This window comes from Tiliqua scincoides, chromosome 4 (assembly GCF_035046505.1).
Source record: "Tiliqua scincoides isolate rTilSci1 chromosome 4, rTilSci1.hap2, whole genome shotgun sequence".
NCBI classification, from domain to species: Eukaryota; Metazoa; Chordata; class Lepidosauria; order Squamata; family Scincidae; genus Tiliqua; species Tiliqua scincoides.
In genome coordinates, this window is record NC_089824.1 from 31356622 (window position 1) to 31374686 (window position 18065).

The 18065-nt window shown below is 43.3% G+C and overlaps 1 protein-coding gene across 1 annotated transcript in view; it reads right to left on the bottom strand.

The window, feature by feature from the left end:
* Positions 1-18065, bottom strand: part of CNBD1 (cyclic nucleotide binding domain containing 1) — a 172018-nt gene that overhangs the window by 66113 nt on the left and 87840 nt on the right. The window contains exons 7-8 of the mRNA XM_066624400.1: positions 10293-10427; positions 6435-6567 (exon numbers count right to left, since the gene is read on the bottom strand). Coding sequence (XP_066480497.1) covers positions 6435-6567; positions 10293-10427 — 268 coding nt within the window. The remainder of the gene's footprint in view (positions 1-6434; positions 6568-10292; positions 10428-18065) is intronic.

Below are 18065 nucleotides of genomic sequence, written 5' to 3' on the forward strand. Positions count from 1 at the left end.
CATGTGCCTCCCACTCCAGAAAAAAACCCCTTATCTCCTAACCTCACTCCTTCCTTGTATGGTCTGCTTCCAAAAACAGGAAGTGCAGGACTTCCTGTTTTTTTTTTTTAAAGAGACCATGCATGAAAGCTGTTTTAGGCATGGACAGAGGTGATCCTCTTCCTTATCCATTCACCTTGCTTCTCCTCATGCGGTCTCTTGTCCAGTACCCCCCCCAATGGGGGGGGGCAGCACTAAACTGTGCAGGGCACCTCAATGCACCCTGTACGCTGCCTCTCCTTCTCACTGTCTGAGCCACTTGCAGTGGTGGCAGCGAAGCCATCTCCTCCACTTTGCTTTCACCACTGCGAATGACTCTGATGGCGAGGGGTGTCAGCTTACGTGGCTCGTTGAGGCGCCCTGCAAAACTTAGTGCTGTGCCGCCCTGTAGGTATGTTACTGCCCTTTTCTGCACTTGTTCTGCAGTTCAGGTTTTTGGAAAACACTGCATGAGGAAGGAGTATGGTAAGGAAGTGGATTATACTGTTTTCTGCTTCCTAAAAGCGAGCAGGAAACAGATTGATTTAGCTCTGTTTGTGGGGGGTTGTAGAGTGGTAGTGGCAGACTTATGGTGAAAGACACCTGAATCTTTTGCTTCTGCCATTCAACACCAGCCCTGCTAAGATTGCATGAAGTGCCCCCAACAAATTGTTTTTCTATTACTGTTCCAAAATACAAGGGCAATTATGTCATTATTGTTTGCTTTCTGCCTTGTTTGCCCAACCATGCAATCGGGTAACCAGGCAAAAGGGCAAGCAAGCGCAGTATATATTTGTTCATGTGATTTTCCCCATATCTGTCCTGCAAGGCCATATCTGAGAAGCCCACCTTGTTCAGCACCATTTAAGTGGGTGTGTGCTAAATCAATCTATGTTATTCACAACCTATGCTAATATGGGCCCCTGAAGAATCAGTCATAAACAGTCAGCTATCATTAGGCTAAACCAGCTTCCTGAGAGATTTACAATAAAGCAGCTGTCCCAATTAAGTAGAGTGAGGTGCAATAATATTTTATAGTTAAGCAGCACTTTTCATCCAAAAGCATTTTTATTCAATAAAGGCACATAATGCTCTAATACTAGATACCTCTGTAGAACTGCTCTCACACACAAGCAAGAGAAAAGGAAAAATTGAAACCACGACGATGAGGCAAACACCTGTTCTTAAATATCACAAGATTGTAAATTTCCAAAGTGGGCAATGAAATGCTGTCCTCAGTGAACTCAGTAGAACAAATATTGAAGAAGCTGCCTGAAAGATGAATGTGGCAGACTATGTCTGCCCCCCGCCCTGATCTACTTAATAAAAATGCAAAACATCAGAGCTGAGCATACTATAGCAGGTCTGCTTGGAACTAATATTCTGAAATGGTCAGATATGTACCACTTTTTTCAGGAACACTCCAGTATAGTAAGGGATGAGGACACAAAGATACATACAATGCAGCCCTAAACACTCACAGAGCTCTGCCCCACAAAATGTAGGCATCAAAAAATGCAGGTACCTCTTCTCCACATAAACCTAGTGTCAGCAGGACAGAACAAGGGCTTCTCCAACTGGGCCACTGACTAAGGGCCAAAAGAGTCAAGGGCCACCAAAGGTCCTGATTGCCAAGTAGCCACTATCGTGGCTACTGAAAAGTGCTCTGAACTACCCCCACCACTGCTGTTAAGATAAGCCCCCATAGGGCCTTGGGGAAGACTTACCTTAGCAGTGGCAATGCCTCAAACGAATCTTAGCAGATGCGCTAGTGGCCATCATCTTCCTTTACCTATAATGCAGCCTTTGCCTTCACATCTAGTGGCACAATGGTGGGGCAATGCATTATAGAAAAAAGAAGTGGGAGCTGTCAGAGCAGGTGCCTCCCCAAATAAATGAGGTTGCAAGGGCACTGGGCTGAGGGTCCCCACAAATATGATGCTGGCACTGAGTGCAGGAGAGCCCCAAACAATAACCTTGTAGTAAACATGAAGCAGCTGCACCACCTCCTTCTTTTTTCCAGGGCTGAAAAATTGTACTGCTTCCTTTCTACCTGCTTGGCTATGGAAAGGAAGAAGGAAACAGAATGCTAGGAGTGGAACAGAAGCACTAGGTGCACCCTAAGGAGCTGGGCACCCAAGTTTTACTGTGGACATAGGTACTTGCTCTGTCACCTTTTAAATAGCCTTTTGTTTAACTTTAAAGGTCCCAATTCTATCCAACTTTCCAGTGCTGGTGCAGCTATGCCAGTGGAACATCTGGTCCCTTATCTCACTGCACTGTGGCTGCATCAGCACCAGAAAGTTGGATAGGAGTGGGCCCTTTATGTTGGCTCTGAGGAGATTGCTGAGTTCCTTTCCATGTATTTGAAGCCTTAGCTAAAATTTGGCATCCCCATCTGGCATGGAAGGTTGGCTGTGGCCCTGATTCATGTCCATGTTTCCATACAAAGTACATTTCTTTTGTAAACAAACATCGTTGCACCTGTGCCTGCACAGTAATGATAACTTTTTTGTCATTTTTAATTAGAGATGTTACTTCTTAAGAATAATTCATGATATCATCCCATTAAGAAATTGCATCGTTTCAATCGATGAGGAAACTCCAATTTGTGTAATCAGAAAGACAGGTAATTTACATCGCTATGCATGTCTACTCAGAAGTGGGACCCATTACATTCAATGGGACCCACTCACAGAGAAGTGTGCAAAGGATTGAAACCTTTGAAAGTTACATGCATTTGGGCTGCAATCCTATACACAGTTTCCTGAGCGTAAGTCCCATTGAATTCAATGAGATGGGCAGGCCAATCTTACCTAGCTACCTTGGCTCTGATGCAGCACGGCTAATGGAGTGTGTGCTGCATCCTGCAGGGGAATTTTGGGTCCCAGAGGCCTCTTTGAGGTAAGGGAATGTTTGTTCCCTTGCCTCACGGCAAGCCTCCACTGCTCCGATGAGTCTGTTTGGATCTGTACCAGCTGGCACAAGTCCAACTGGACCCAGGTCAGAGGAATGAAGCTGGGCAAGGGAATATGATATTGGTGGACCTGCTGCAGCCAATACTGCCTCCTTTGTGGCCTCAAAACACTCCTCCCCACCCTGGTCTCAGCCCCAATCCTCTACCTCCCTTCCCTTTTCCACCCATCCTGCACCCACCGCCCACTTAAGTTTAAGGCCTAGCTGTGTGAGTGATTGAATACACATTGCATCACATTTTATTTTTGATTCCCCTCTCCCATTATATGCTGGGTATCCCTTATCCAAAATGCTTGGGATTAGAAGTGTTTTGGATATCGGATTTTTCCATGTTGCATATATGTAACGAGGGATCTTGGGGATGGGGCCCAAGTCTAAGCACAAAATCCATTTATGTTTCATATACCACTTATACACAACACCTGAAGGTAATTTTATAAAAAAAAATTTTTAATAATTTTGTGTGTAAAACAAGGTTTGTGCATTGAGCACAGTTTGTGATTTTATCTCTTTAGGCAAAAAAGCAAAAACAAAAGTCGTTTGTGCTCAAAAGAGTTCTGTATTTTGGAATATTCCGTATTTCGGAATTCTGGATAAGAGTATTATATTATTATCCCCACATTAAACATTCTCTATTGCTACAGCTTTATTCTTGTCTCCCTTGTATGCTAGTCCACTGAGTTTTGCCATTGGCACATTGAACTCAGCACACAAAATATATTTCCCCCATGTGCACACTACATGTGTCTTAACACAATCTGACCAAGAGGGCCCTCTGATGGATAAGAATCCAGCCCAGCTCATTCCTGATGTCCTCCCTGATACTGGTCAGGAATTCTTTAGAGGAGACATACAACCCTATTAATCTACTGGCTTGTCCCAATTTCTACATCCACCATTAAGGAGGAGTCTGAGGTTCGCATTCCCTCGCAAATGCACTTTTAGAGCACCAACTTTGCAACCTGGGCAGAGACTGGGCTGAGACAATTGGTGTAACTATTCAAGGATTGATTCCCATGTTACAAGGCAGTGGGGGTGGTAGCACACAGCAAAACAGTCCCAGGTATTAAGAAACATGACTGAACAAGTGGATTTGCTAAAGCATGTCTCAAGATATACACTGTAGGAGTTTCTCTTCTGGTTTTTCTCTTTGTATTGTTTTTATTCGACCCTTCCTGTTCAGAGAAGTAATGTGAAAGTCAGCCCCGGGGCTCCCCACCTACACTGTATAAATAACAGAATGTCAATGTAAACCATTCTGAAATCCTGCAGAGTCAAGAGACATCAATTTATAGTACCTGTCAGAACTGCAATTTGCTTATTCTTACAAATCTGTGTTCCAGCAGTTAATGGAAGCAGTTGAAAACCATGATCTCAACAGGCTCAGCCAAAAGAGTAATTATATAAATCATATGAACAAAAAAAGGGAGGAAAAGATTTCTAATGAGATTAGGTAACAGATAATAAATGGAATTTAGCTAGCTTTTAAAAAACTGCTTTTATCAGCTAACGCTGCTAAGTATTGAGACACATGCTGTGGCACAATCAGATAATCAAACTGTGCACCACTCATGGCAAAGAAAGGGATAATAAGCATTTTTAAACAATTAATTAATCAAAAGAGTTTGATAAAGTCATTGCTTTTCTGCTTCAATGCAGATTACCCATCTAATTCATTCTAGTATCAATTGGTTAAATAGAAGGTTTTATAATTCAGGTTTTTTTAAAAATAAGAATGAAACAGAAAATGTATGAAATAGTCTCCAGGAATATTTAGCGAAATCCTTCCTTAATGATATTAAAACATTGCACTGCAGTTCTATATATGTCAATATGTATGCATCCATACATATACATACACACCCCAGTTGATGTGAGGTCAACAGGGAAGGGTATGAGTGTTGGCACCTAGAATTACAACCCCGCATTCAGTTCCCACTGTTCTCCCCATAATGTTTAGTTCTTGAAGTGGGGGGGGGCGTGTCATCATCACAACTTGGTCCCCACTGCTTGTCATTTGGAAGGAACAGGAAAGTGTATGACATGGTGCTATGTGACATATTTCTGGAACTAGAAGTTGTATACAGGAGGCATACAGGAGGGCAGGAGGTCTGGAGGGCAGGAGGTCTGGTCTAGAGGGTAGAGCCTCCATTTGCCTGAAGATAACATCCACAAGGTCGCCAGTTCGAGGCCACCGGCACCGTGCGACCTTGAAGCAGCTGACAAGCTGAAGCCGAGCTATTACATCTGCTCTGAACGTGGGAAGATGGAGGCCAGAATGTGAAACCAGATCAGAGTGAAACACCTGGACTGTTGTGGTTCTTGAAAGATAGAACCTTCTTTCAATTGTAAAAATCCCTACGGGGATTTAATCAGCCTGCCTGTGTAAACTGCCTTGAATAAAGTCTTGAATAAAGACCAAGAAAGGCGGTATATAAATACCTGTATTATTATTATTATTATTATTATTATTATTATTACAAGAACTAGAGGGAGAACTGGATGTATATACGCAATATCTTTTGGCAAGCCTGCACTTGATGTCACATGTAATTGACAAATGAACCCACCCTTCATGCACTGTAGATTTGTACCTAGGTAGGCCAGGTTTGTCTTGTTTACACACTAAGCCAAAAGCATATGTGAACATGAAGATGCCTTAGATTGCATCAATTCATTGGTTCATCAAGGTCAGTATTGAGTACACTGACTTGCCATGGCTTCGCATGGTTTCAAAGAGGGTTGTGTTTTTGTTTCGTTTTTGCCAGCCCGACCTAGAGGGCCCAATCCTGTGGTGCAGATCCATGCAGACTTGCAGCAACTACTTAGCTAGTAGACTACCCCTCCCCCTCCACTGCATTGTGGAAACCCCAGGTAAAGGAACAATTGTTCCCTTATCCAGAGGAGACTTTGGGCCCAATCCTATCCAATTTTCCACTGCTGGTGCTGCTGTGCCAATGAGGTATGCACTGCATCCTATGGTGGGGAGGCAGTCACAGAGGCCTCCTCAAGGTATGGGAACATTTGTTCCCTTGCCTCGGGGCTGCGTTGAGGTTGCACCGCTGCTGGAAAGTTGGATAGGATGGGGCCCTTTGTCAACAGCCCACCACCACCACAGGATGCAACAGTAGCTATTTCAGTGCCAATGCAACAGTGGGGGGGGGGGAGGATTGGACCATAAATCGTCTAACATAAGGCTTCCCCACAAAAATGTCATTGGACCCATGCAAGCCCTTAAGCATGTTTAAAACATGAACAGATAAAAACTGCCTTATTCTCAGTTCTACCCAGAGATACCAGGGAGTGAACTTGAAACCTTCTGTATGCAAAGCACATGTCTACCTCTGACCACAGCCCCTCCACTAAAGGGGCATCAGAGGCTGATGCTGGAGCTTGCATTTCAAGAATGAAGGAATGGCTAAGAGCAAAACAATACTCACCATGGTCTGTTGGAAACTTCACCCATTTTAACTGAGCAGTCAGCTGAAATATAAATACCATAGGCCAGTTTTGATAATATGGAGAGCCACGGATTAATTCTTCTTTAGCAAGCTTTTCACGCTTTGCTATTTCCTGAAAAGAGAGTTTCATGCTCAAGAATAGCAATAAATGATATATCTAAAAAGAAACAAAGCAAACAAACAAATATAAGAGGGGAAAAACAGGAAAGAAATGGGACATTTGCCTCTTAAGTTCCAGCAGGGGAAATCTAGTTCTGAGAAGTGTGAAGCTCATGTTTAGAAAGGCTTCCCACATAATACTGCAAAATTATTGTACTATTAGAACCTAACTGATTAATATTTTGGAGATGGTAATTATTAAAAAGGAATGAGTCATGGCTTATGAACAAGGTCCATTTGTGACTTTATACTCCCAAACATTTATCTTATGCTCATTCCCATGTGGGTGGCCATCTTTTGGGGGGGGAGGGGGTTATGATGATGTAGCTGAATGGGAAGGCCCTTCACACAAACTGATTGCTCCACAGAGTGATTTTACACAGACCAAGCAGGCAGCTGGGCCACATATGGGATGGGACTAAAAGGAGGGAAGTTCAGAGTTAAGTGAGAAATGGTCTAAGACAGCAGTTCCCAAACTGAGGGTCCGGAACCCAAACTATGGGTCATGAACCAATTTTTGATGATTTGTGACAGAGCATATGGATCAAGAATTAAGCAAGCTGTCATGGGGGCACTGCTGCCCAATCACTGTTATAGCCACACTCCTAGGCATTCACAAATCAGGCAGCAGCCTCTAGGGCCTCTAAAAAAGTTGAGAATCACTGGTGTAAGACATGAGTCTGTAAGTCATAGAAACAGTGGTTGTATATCTGACAATATGGATAATGCAGAGTTTCTTAACCAGCCCTATGTACTTACATCTAACCTTTCTGGCACAACAGTCATCTGCGCCTATTAATCATTTAGTTCAGTACTCATGAATTTAATATGCACGTAAAAAGATGCAACAAGTAGGGGTCCAGTTACTATATGCAGAGGCATTATGGCAAAGAGCGACAGCCAGTACACAGCTTATCTTCTGCAGCTTGGCCATCTGGAAGTTCAGGGGTCATGCAATGATGTTATAATATCACCCACACACATACTCTCCCCAAACCTTATGGAATGGAATGGGCAGCCAGGGTAGCTGCCACAGCAACAGCATGGTAGAATCAGCCCACCAAGCCCCCAGGAATCCAGGATTCTGGACAGATTGGTCAATGGTCTGATCCAACATGACATTTCTTGTATTGGCAACCTTCAGTCTCGAAAGACTATGGTATCGCGCTCTGAAAGGTGGTTCTGGAACAGCGTCTAGTGTGGCTGAAAAGGCCAATCTGGGAGTGACAATCCCTTCCACACCGTGAGCAAGTGCAGTCTGTCCCTGGTCTGTCTCCCTGGCTATGGGCCTTCCTTCTTTGCCTCTTAGCCTCAGACTGTTGGCCAAGTGTCTCTTCAAACTGGGAAAGGCCATGCTGCACAGCCTGCCTCCAAGCAGGCCGCTCAGAGGCCAGGGTTTCCCACTTGTTGAGGTCCATCCCTAAGGCCTTCAGATCTCTCTTGCAGATGTCCTTGTATCGCAGCTGTGGTCTACCTGTAGGGCGCTTTCCTTGCACGAGTTCTCCATAGAGGAGATCCTTTGGGATCCGGCCATCATCCATTCTCACGACATGACCGAGCCAACGCAGGCGTCTCTGTTTCAGCAGTGAATACATGCTAGGGATTCCAGCACGTTCCAGGACTGTGTTGTTTGGAACTTTGTCCTGCCAGGTGATGCCGAGGATGTGTCGGAGGCAGCGCATGTGGAAAGCGCTCAGTTTCCTCTCCTGTTGTGAGCGAAGAGTCCACGACTCGCTACAGTACAGAAGTGTACTCAGGATGCAAGCTCTGTAGACCTGAATCTTGGTATATTCCGTCAGCTTCTTGTTGGACCAGACTCTCTTTGTGAGTCTGGAAAACGTGGTAGCTGCTTTACCAATGCGCTTGTTTAGCTCAGTATCGAGAGAAAGAGTGTCGGAGATCGTTGAGCCAAGGTACACAAAGTCATGGACAACCTCCAGTTCATACGCAGAGATTGTAATGCAGGGAGGTGAGTCCACATCCTGAACCATGACCTGTGTTATGACCTGAACCATGTTATGTTATGACCTGAACCATGACCTGAACCATGACCTGTGCAAAACCGGGTAGATGGGACTCGTCAGCCTAGGAAAGCAGCTCATCTAAGAGAAGGAAACTCTGACCTCAAACCTCCACTGCCTTGTGGCTACATCCAGTTGTGGAAAAGGCTTCAGTCAACCTCGAGTGACATTTCTTATGTTCTTATGAAATCAAATACTTTTCTTGAATTTTCATTTCTTATTTAGAAAATGATTACTTAAAAAAATAAAATAAGTACATTCAATTACATTTCCTATAACTGTGTTTGCAGTATACGCTGAATTCAGAGTCCACCCTGCAAGTCTCAACAAAGAGGCATAGATTCTTTGAAGTGTAAACCGCTGTTTAGCAAATCAAAAGCATTTGAATTGTGAAGCAACAAAAAGGGGTCTTAAGGAGATGTTGTTCTGATCTGAGATTAAGAAGATTTGGTTCCCACTCACAACACTTATCATGTAGTATTTTTAGAGCGTTTAGCTATCAGACATTAAAAGGTCTTAACACCTCAATCTTATAACTTAAAAACCTGGGGATTTTTTTGCTTTTCAATTATATAGATGAGAGCTATAGAAAACACATACTGTCTGACAAAAAGCACACTCAACCAAATAATGGAAAATAAGATGTTGTTCAACAACAAATAAAGGTATTTATTTTGTGCTTCACTAACAGCAACAGGATCAGGGCAGGGGATGTTATGAGGGTGCAGGAAGTATCCGGACAATGGTAGTAGATGCCAGGATGCTATTCCCTCTTTCCTGGCCCAACACATCCCCTGCCACTCCTTGGATTTACACCAGCAAAATAGCTGGTGTGGGTCCAAGGAGACCCACTGGCAACCAGGTGGCCTGCTGAGACTAAGTAAATGGGTAGATTAAGGGGGCAATCCTATAAACACTTGCAAAGGAGTAGCTCTCATTTGACATCCATGGGTCTTATAGCCCAGTGCTATCCCCTGCCAGTCCATAGTCTGCAGCACCACCAGCAGAGCACATGCTGTATGCTATGGGGGGGGGGGCAACCAGATGTCCTGGGAGGTAGGCTGCCTGGTTGAGACCAATCCAACTGCCAGGTAAAAGAGGCGAACTGGAATATGGAGGAATGGGAGAAAGGGCAAATCAAGTCAAGCTGCGGGAAGGTGGAATGGGGGAAAATAAACAGGTGGCATGGGGAGCCAGAGCATGTTTTGCACATGAAGAAAAGGACTTGTGCTTAGGAGCCTTAAGAGGCTGGCAGGGACCATCCAGAGAGATCCAGTATGTTTCATGTCCAGTGTGTTTCATGTACTACAAGAGGGATAGATGGCACCAGACCTTGGTCCCGGGTGCCAGGAGGGCATTAATTGGGCTTGCCCAATTTCTTTTCATTTTGTACTGTTTGACTCCTGTTCAGAAAGGGCTTGATTCAGTGCTGCCAACCTCCTGCCTGACCTCCTCATTGAGCCGGGTATGCTGTATTCACAATCAGGAGTTGTTTAGAGATGAAGCCTGAAATCAGAGTTCCACTGCAGCCATATGAAATACAGCAAATGGCCAGAGATGACAGCACTTTATCCTTAACTATCCAATTTTATTTTAAAAAGGAGCAACAGTGTCTTGTTCATGTCAGAGGCACATTTGTGTAAAAGGATTTGCTTACCTCTCTTACTCGTATATAGTCTGTACATGGGATTTTGAGAAATTCACAGTTGTCCTCTGTAACAATTGTTAGCATATCAGTTTTCAGCCTTCTTTTAATGGGTTCCAGAGTCCCAAAGCAGTTTCCTACACCAAGCTTTCAAAAACAAGCAATTACTAGTAGAAACTGAGTAGAATCTAGCATTCCATTCTGCTTTTTATCAGGGAATTAAAATAATGATTACATAACATAAACAAGACTAATGAACGTCCTTCACATTACTGGAATATGGAGGCAGGAGGTCTGGTCTAGAGGGTAGAGCCTCTGTTAGCCCAAAGATAACAACAGAAGGTCGCCAGTTCGAGGACACTGGTAGCTCCCTGAAGGGCTGAGAATGGCGAGACCTTGAAGCAGCTGACAAGCCCAGCTGAGTGATTCCACCTGCTCTTGGTGTGAGCAAGAAGCGTCTTGGCTGCCCTCCATGTGAGAGATGGAGCTGCTTGTCAGCCTGTGTGGGAGAACCAGAGGCCAGAAGTGAGACCAAACCAGGAAGATCCATTCTGAAATGTTGTTGGTTCTTGAAAGAGAGAAACTCTATGTTTGTAAAAATCCCCTTGAGGGATTTAGAAATGCCTGCCTATGTAAACCGCCTTGAATAAAGTCAGAGGAGTAATCCGATGACCAGAAATGCGGTATATAAATACCTAGTTGTTGTTGTTGTTGTTGGAATATGGATAAATTGATAGGTTGATTTCTATATTATTATTATTATTATTACTATTATTATTATTATTAACAGTATTTATATACCGCTTTTCAACTAAAAGTTCACAAAGTGGTTTACAGAGAAAAATCAAATAACTAAATGGCTCCCTGTCCCAAAAGGGCTCACAATCTAAAAAGATGCCAAGGAATACCAGCAGACAGCCACTAGAACAGACATTGCTGGGGTGAGGTGGGCCAGTTACTCTCCCCCTGCTAAAAAAAGGAGCACCCACTTGATAAAGTGCCTCTTACCCAATTAGCAGGGGTTATTATATATTGTGAGGTAACACAATATTTATGTTCCCTGAAAATTATATCTTAAGGTCCTTGCTATATTGTTCTACATGCACATCTCTGCCAAAGTGATACCTATCAGCTGGGTCTTCTGTATATTTCCATAGGCAACATCTGATTTTCAGATGAAGAGAGTTTTGAAAAGGGAACCATACAAACTAAGCTGAATCCACATCCCTGAGACTTGCTTCTGAGGATTCTCAGTGGTCTGTAAAAAGTGCAAACATGAACCAACACATATGTATACATGCAGACAGCATATTTGTTTGGATGATGGATGGCCTTTGGGGCTCTGTAATTCAGTTTTTTTCATGAGCTGATATTGATATCAAGTCAGTTTGTATAGCATAGTGGCTAAGGAACTGAGCTGCAAGTCAGGATTTCCCTGGTTCAAATATCACGTATGCCACGAATTTACCAGGTAGAAAATTCTTCTCACCTGCAATATAGGGATAATACTTACAGCCCATATCCATCCTTTTCCCTGTGATAGCATGCAGCCGCATCAAAACAGGCTATGCTACATGCTATGGGGCTGGTTGGGAGAAGCAAAGGACTTGGAACTTGGGAGAAGCAAGGGAAAATATTTTCTCTTAACCTCTCCATTAGCCCTTCAATTGCCAGTGGGTCTCCTGGGAACTGCACCAGCTCTTTAGCTGGTGCAAGTCTGAGGAGACAAATGGGGCATGTTGGGAGATGAAGGGGACAGCATATTGGGAAAGGTCACATATGACAGGATACACCTCCTCCTGCTCTGATACCTTTCCTCCTCTCCATGTTCCGTTCACCCATACCCCATTCTGTCCACCCTGCCAGCTTACCTGCACTTCTGAGTGGAGCAGGTACTAGAGAGGGCCACCTCCACTGCAGCCATTTCAGAAAGCAGATTCAAAATGAACATAAGAACAGCCCCACTGGATCAGGCCATAGGCCCATCTAGTCCAGCTTCCTGTATCTCACAGCGGCCCACCAAATGCCCTAGGGAGCACACAAGACAGCAAGAGACCTGCATCCTGGTGCCCTCCCTTGCATCTGGCATTCTGAAGTAGCCCATTTCTAAAATCAGGAGGTTGCACATGTACATCATGGCTTGTAACTTGTAATGGATTTTTCCTTCAGAAATTTGTCCAATTCCCTTTTAAAGGCATCTAGGCCAGATGCCATCACCACATCCTGTGGCAAGGAGTTCCACAGACCAACCACACGCTGAGTAAAGCAATACTTTCTTTTGTCTGTCCTAACCCTTCCAACACTCAATTTTAGTGGATGTCCCCTGGTTCTGTTGTTACGTAAGAGTGTAAAGAGCATCTCTCTATCCACTTTAACCTTCCCATGCATAACTTTGTATATCTCAACCATGTCCCCTCCTCAGGCGCCTCTTTTCTAGGCTGAAGAGGCCCAAACACTGTAGCCTTTCCTCATAAGGTGTCCCAGCCCAGTAATCATCTTAGTCGCTCTCTTTTGCACCTTTTCCATTTCCACTATGTCCTTTTTGAGGTGTGGCGACCAGAACTGGATGCAATACTCCAGGTGTGGCCTTACCATCAATTTGTACAATGGCATTATAATATTAGCCGTTTTGTTCTCAATACTTTTTCTAATGATCCCAAGCATAGAATTGTCCTTCTTCACTGCAGCTGCACATTGGGTCGACATTGGGCAGGAGGTCTGGTCTAGAGGGTAGAGCCTCCGTCTGCCTGAAGATAACATCCACAAGGTCGCCAGTTCGAGGCCACCGGCACCGTGCGACCTTGGAGCAGCTGACAAGCTGAAGCCGAGCAATTCCATCTGCTCTGAGCGTGGGAGGATGGAGGCCAGAATGTGAAGCCAGATCGGAATGAAACACCTTGAATGTAGTCATTCTTGAAAGAAAGAACCTTCTTTGAAATTGTAAAAATCCCTATTTAATAGGGATTTAAATAAAGCCTGCCTATGTAAACCGCCTTGAATAAAGTCTTGAATAAAGACCAAGAAAGGCGATATATAAGTACCTGTTATTATTATTATTATTATTATTATTATTATTATTATTATTATTATTATCATCGAGCTGTCCACCACCACCCCAAGATCTCTCTCCTGATCTGTCACAGACAGCTCAGAACCCATTAGTCTATATGTGAAGTTTAGATTTTTTGCAGCAATGTGCATGACTTTACACTTACTGACATTGAAACGCATCTGCCATTTTGCTGCCCATTCTGCCAGTTTGGGGAGATCCTTCTGGAGCTCCTCACAATCACTTCTGGTCTTCACCACTCAGAAAAGTTTGGTGTCGTCTGCAAACTTAGCTACCTCACTGCTCACCCGTCTCCAGGTCATTTATGAAGAGGTTGAAAAGCACCGGTCCCAGGACAGATCCTTGGGGCACACCGCTTTTCACCTCTCTCCATTGTGAAAATTGCCCATTGACACCCACTCTCTGTTTCCTGGTCTTCAACCAGGTCTTAGTCCAGGAGAGGACCTGCCCTCTAATTCCCTGACTGTGGAGTTTTTTCAGTAGCCTTTGGTGAGGGACCGTGTTGAACGCCTTCTGAAAGTCCAGATATATAGTGTCCATGGGTTCTCCCACATCCACATGCCTGTTGACCTTTTCAAAGAATTCTAAAAGGTTTGTGAGGCAAGACTTACCCTTACAGAAGCAAGGTTGCTTCTCCCTCAGCAAGGCTTGTTTTCTAAATGGCTGCCAGCGGCCCATGTACGTGATGCTGTAAGGCCTTTATGACATCCTAACTTGTTAGGATGTCACAACCAGCCTGATAGCATTGGGTCATTACTTATAGGGTTGTTGCAAGGCCAGTATCACCATAGTGCATGTGAAGTGCATTGTACAGTCAAAAATCACTAGAAAAAATACTAAGCTGTATTTATACAAGCATTTTGAAAGAGCTGGGAGTTTGGTGCTTTGGTGTCTCTAAAGTGCATATGACATTCAAATACCTCTCATTTCCACCATTCCATTTCCATACCTCTCATTTTCACCATCCCTTCTCCCCCACCAGAAAGCAATGGAAATCCTAAACTGTTGCCTTGTGGTAGTTTTGGTTTGGATGAACGTGGTCCAAAATGGAAGTTCTCTTGTTATGGGGAGGGGGGGGGTTGCCTAATCTGCTTCAGAGACCAGACTCTTCCATGGAAAAGTGCCTTTTCAGTAGCCAGTTCAAACCACGGGCTTTCTTTCTGTCTACTCCTTGGAGCAAACTAGCATTTATGGAACCATGTGGAGGAACAATTTTGGGAGAAAGACTAGAAGGGAGGGTAAAGGAGACAAAGATTTTTTTTCCAGCCCTGCCCCATTCCCACATTGCCATTTATCTCAGACCCCAGTTATAGAAACTGGTCCCCAAAACAGATCAGGTTGATTCTCCCTATCTATATCTAACTGAGGGCCCAATTCTAACTAGTGCCCTAACTGATGGGGACAGCCAAGTCTGGTGGCAAGCCTTCAGCATTGCCACTGTTTGCAGTGGTGCTCTCAAAATGGTAGCTGAAAGCCATTTTATGACAGTGGAACAGTGTTCCGCTGTCATTACAGGCAGCGCAACCCTTGTTACGTAGAATTTAGAATGTTAGAAGCCCTTGTTAGAAGACCCTCCATGCTATCAGAAGAGAATGTACAATTGGCCTCTATAAGCATGTTGCACACACAGTTACATTTTTGTAGTCGGAGAGCATTCAGACTAGGAAAAGTAATTCACACTTTATATATATTTAAAGTGTCAGGTCCATTCAGAGATGAATTACTTACATATCTAATGTTTTCAGATGTGCTGCATTCTAGCAATAGATTTATTGGCAGGTTTTATCGTTGTCCTTTCTGTGTGTAACTGATTTACAATATTTACTGAAAACTATTTTTCTCTCCTGTCTTCCTAATTTAGCTTTATTATCTTACAGAATGCACATTGAGGCACCATGTAGCTACTGCGCTTTTCCTATCATTTAATTAATGTGCAGAATAGATCAAAACTGCCACAAATAGTAAAAAAGAAAGGGGGGTGCCTTTAGACTATGGGCCCAATCCTATTCAACTTTCCAGCGCTCATGCAACCAGGCCAAAAGGGTGTGCACTTCATTCTGTGGTGGAGGGGCAGTCACAGAAGCCTCCTTCAGGTAAGGGAATGTTGTTCCCAGATGCATTGGTGCTGGAAAATTGGATAGGATTGGGCCCATAGTTGCCTTCACAAATGTAATGTGTCTGGCACCCCAGTTCAAAATCTCTTTACTCATATGTTAAGCTCCATTCATCTCAGCAGAACTTATTCTCCTGAAGGAAGTAAAGGGACCCAGGCCATTCACTGGGTCATGAAGGGGAAAGGAGCGGAAGACATTCACCACTGGAAATAGAATACACTGCAGATAAATTATCTGTTTCATTCAAGAAATCCAAGCCTTTTGCTAATATTAAGCTAGAAAGACTGGCGGATTAGGACGTGGTACATTTATTTTGAAGCAGTGGTTAAGGTTGCAAACCTACATTAACACAAATTCAGGAGTCCAGCTCATCTCACTGGAAGAGCTGACAGCAGTGTTAGTGTAGCATGTGCACCATGCACATATCCACAAGGGCAATGCAATATGGCTGATCAAAAAAGCCCATTACCACCAATTCATGACACAAACAAACGCTCTGGCTAGCCATACACCACGTGCCAATGCGCTCCTTGGCTATGCATCTATGAGCTCCCTCTTCTCTCCTTATATTCAGCACATGCCTGCAAAGTCAAGCAATGAACTCCAGCATAGTTTCTCCTAAGATTGTGGTTTGCCCCATTTTCCCATTTGATGTTAAGTGGGCGTGAGCATCAATATTTTGAAAAAATGAAACTCAAGAATGTGTTTCCTAGTGCTTCACAAGGAGAAACACCTGATAATTTTCTAGGGAAGCTGAAAGAGTTTCTCTGACACATGGGAAATTTCTCAGGGGGGTTCTACACATCTAGGCATGCCCAGATGGAGTAAAGAGCAGCCGAGAGAAAGGTTTTAGAAATATCACTGAATGGAGTCAACTCTAATGGTATTCAAGATGCGTATCAAAACTCTGGGAAAAAATATGTTGGCCACCCAAAATAACATGACCTCAACATGGTCATTAGAGTTTTGAGGGAGTATTATTACATAGACATCTTCTCTCTTGCTATGTACACATCCTCCCCTACACAGAGTTATGTACATATGGTCTTTGATGGACAGCAGGGTAAAGTAGCCCTAAGAAACCTAGAAAATTGCAGTTAAGTGATGCTGCCTAGGACATCCAAATGATTTTGTGGCACAGTTCTGCAGGATGAGGTAGCTAGCAGAAAGACAGAGTTAGAGAATAATTAATTATTATAATTAATATTATAATTATTATTAATTAATAATCTAATCAATTATTCCTGAAAATGGCAACAGTTTCCTGAGAATGGCAAAGAATGAAAATTGTTTGCTGTAGAAATGGCCCCTCACAAGTGTACTGTATTTCCATACCAAAAGCTACCACCATTTCCTTGCCTTTAAAGAAATACCAGCATTTCCATGATAAAAGTCTACATTCTGGAGGTCAGGAGTTGTTCAGAGGATTTTTCTTCAGACAATATAGCAGACAAGCATTCTTGGTGAAGGGAATTTTAAAATGTTATTTTATGAAACTGATCACTGTTGCTTTTTATGCGGCAGGGAAACAAGCAATGAAGCAAAACTTCAGAAAAGATTAGTATTCTTTTCGGCCCCTTGTTCTTGCACTTGTGTGTGTCTACCTGGCAGTAGTAATCAAAGATAACTTCCTCGCAATAAGCTCTGTCAATCCTGCACATGGTTTCATAAAATAGTTGCCCAGAACAGCAGTCATTCTCATTGAGACAATTAAATGCCCTATACTGTGGCTGGATTAGATAACTAGTATGCCTACAGTGAAAAAAAACTTCAACTAGAGCTGTCACCGGGCAACACATTAAAAATGGACTTTTCTTTTGATTCTTAGAAAACAGCTCTGGCACACCTCTGGCAATCTGTAAGAAAGATCCAATTTAGAAAGAAAGAATAAGGAAGAATTAATCTTTTCTCCCTGTCATTCTTGCCCAAGGTCGGCTATTTTATTCTGGCAAGCTAGCGCAAAGAATTCTCAATGACCCTCTCTTTGTGAGACATTAGCTCCTGCATCCGGGAGGCATTGGAATTCATTCACTGTTTGTTTGGATAAGACCCTGTATGAGACACAATAGTTTTAAATGCTTGAAAGGTAAGCCCAGTGGCATCAATTCTCGCTGGTTGATATCGGCTCATTGTAAGTGATTGTAAACGACAACACCAGTCTCACAAAAATCAAACAACTTCCTCCAACCTCTTCATGCCAATCAGAACAATTCAGCACACAAAGGAATTGAACACAGGAAAAAGATTCCAGCTTTTACATTATCCCTGGCACTGATAAGGCTTGGGCAAAACAGAGGTTTCTGTATAGCTCCCATCTTCTAACATAATATCAACAGTATCAGAAAAGGTGTCTAAAGATAAAAGATAGAGTATGATGGTGTTACCTGCATACAAAATTGATGCATGGAAAGATTAATACTTTTTTATTCCTGCTCAAACCAATGGTCTCCAAATATGTCCATCTGTATAGAATCAGGGCTTTCCTATACAGCAACCCAATCCTATCTGCTCCACCTTATAATCATTAGGGATGCACAAGAATTGAAGTACTCAACCAGAACTTGAGTCAGATTTTTGTGCATGTTCTAAGCAAACGTCTAC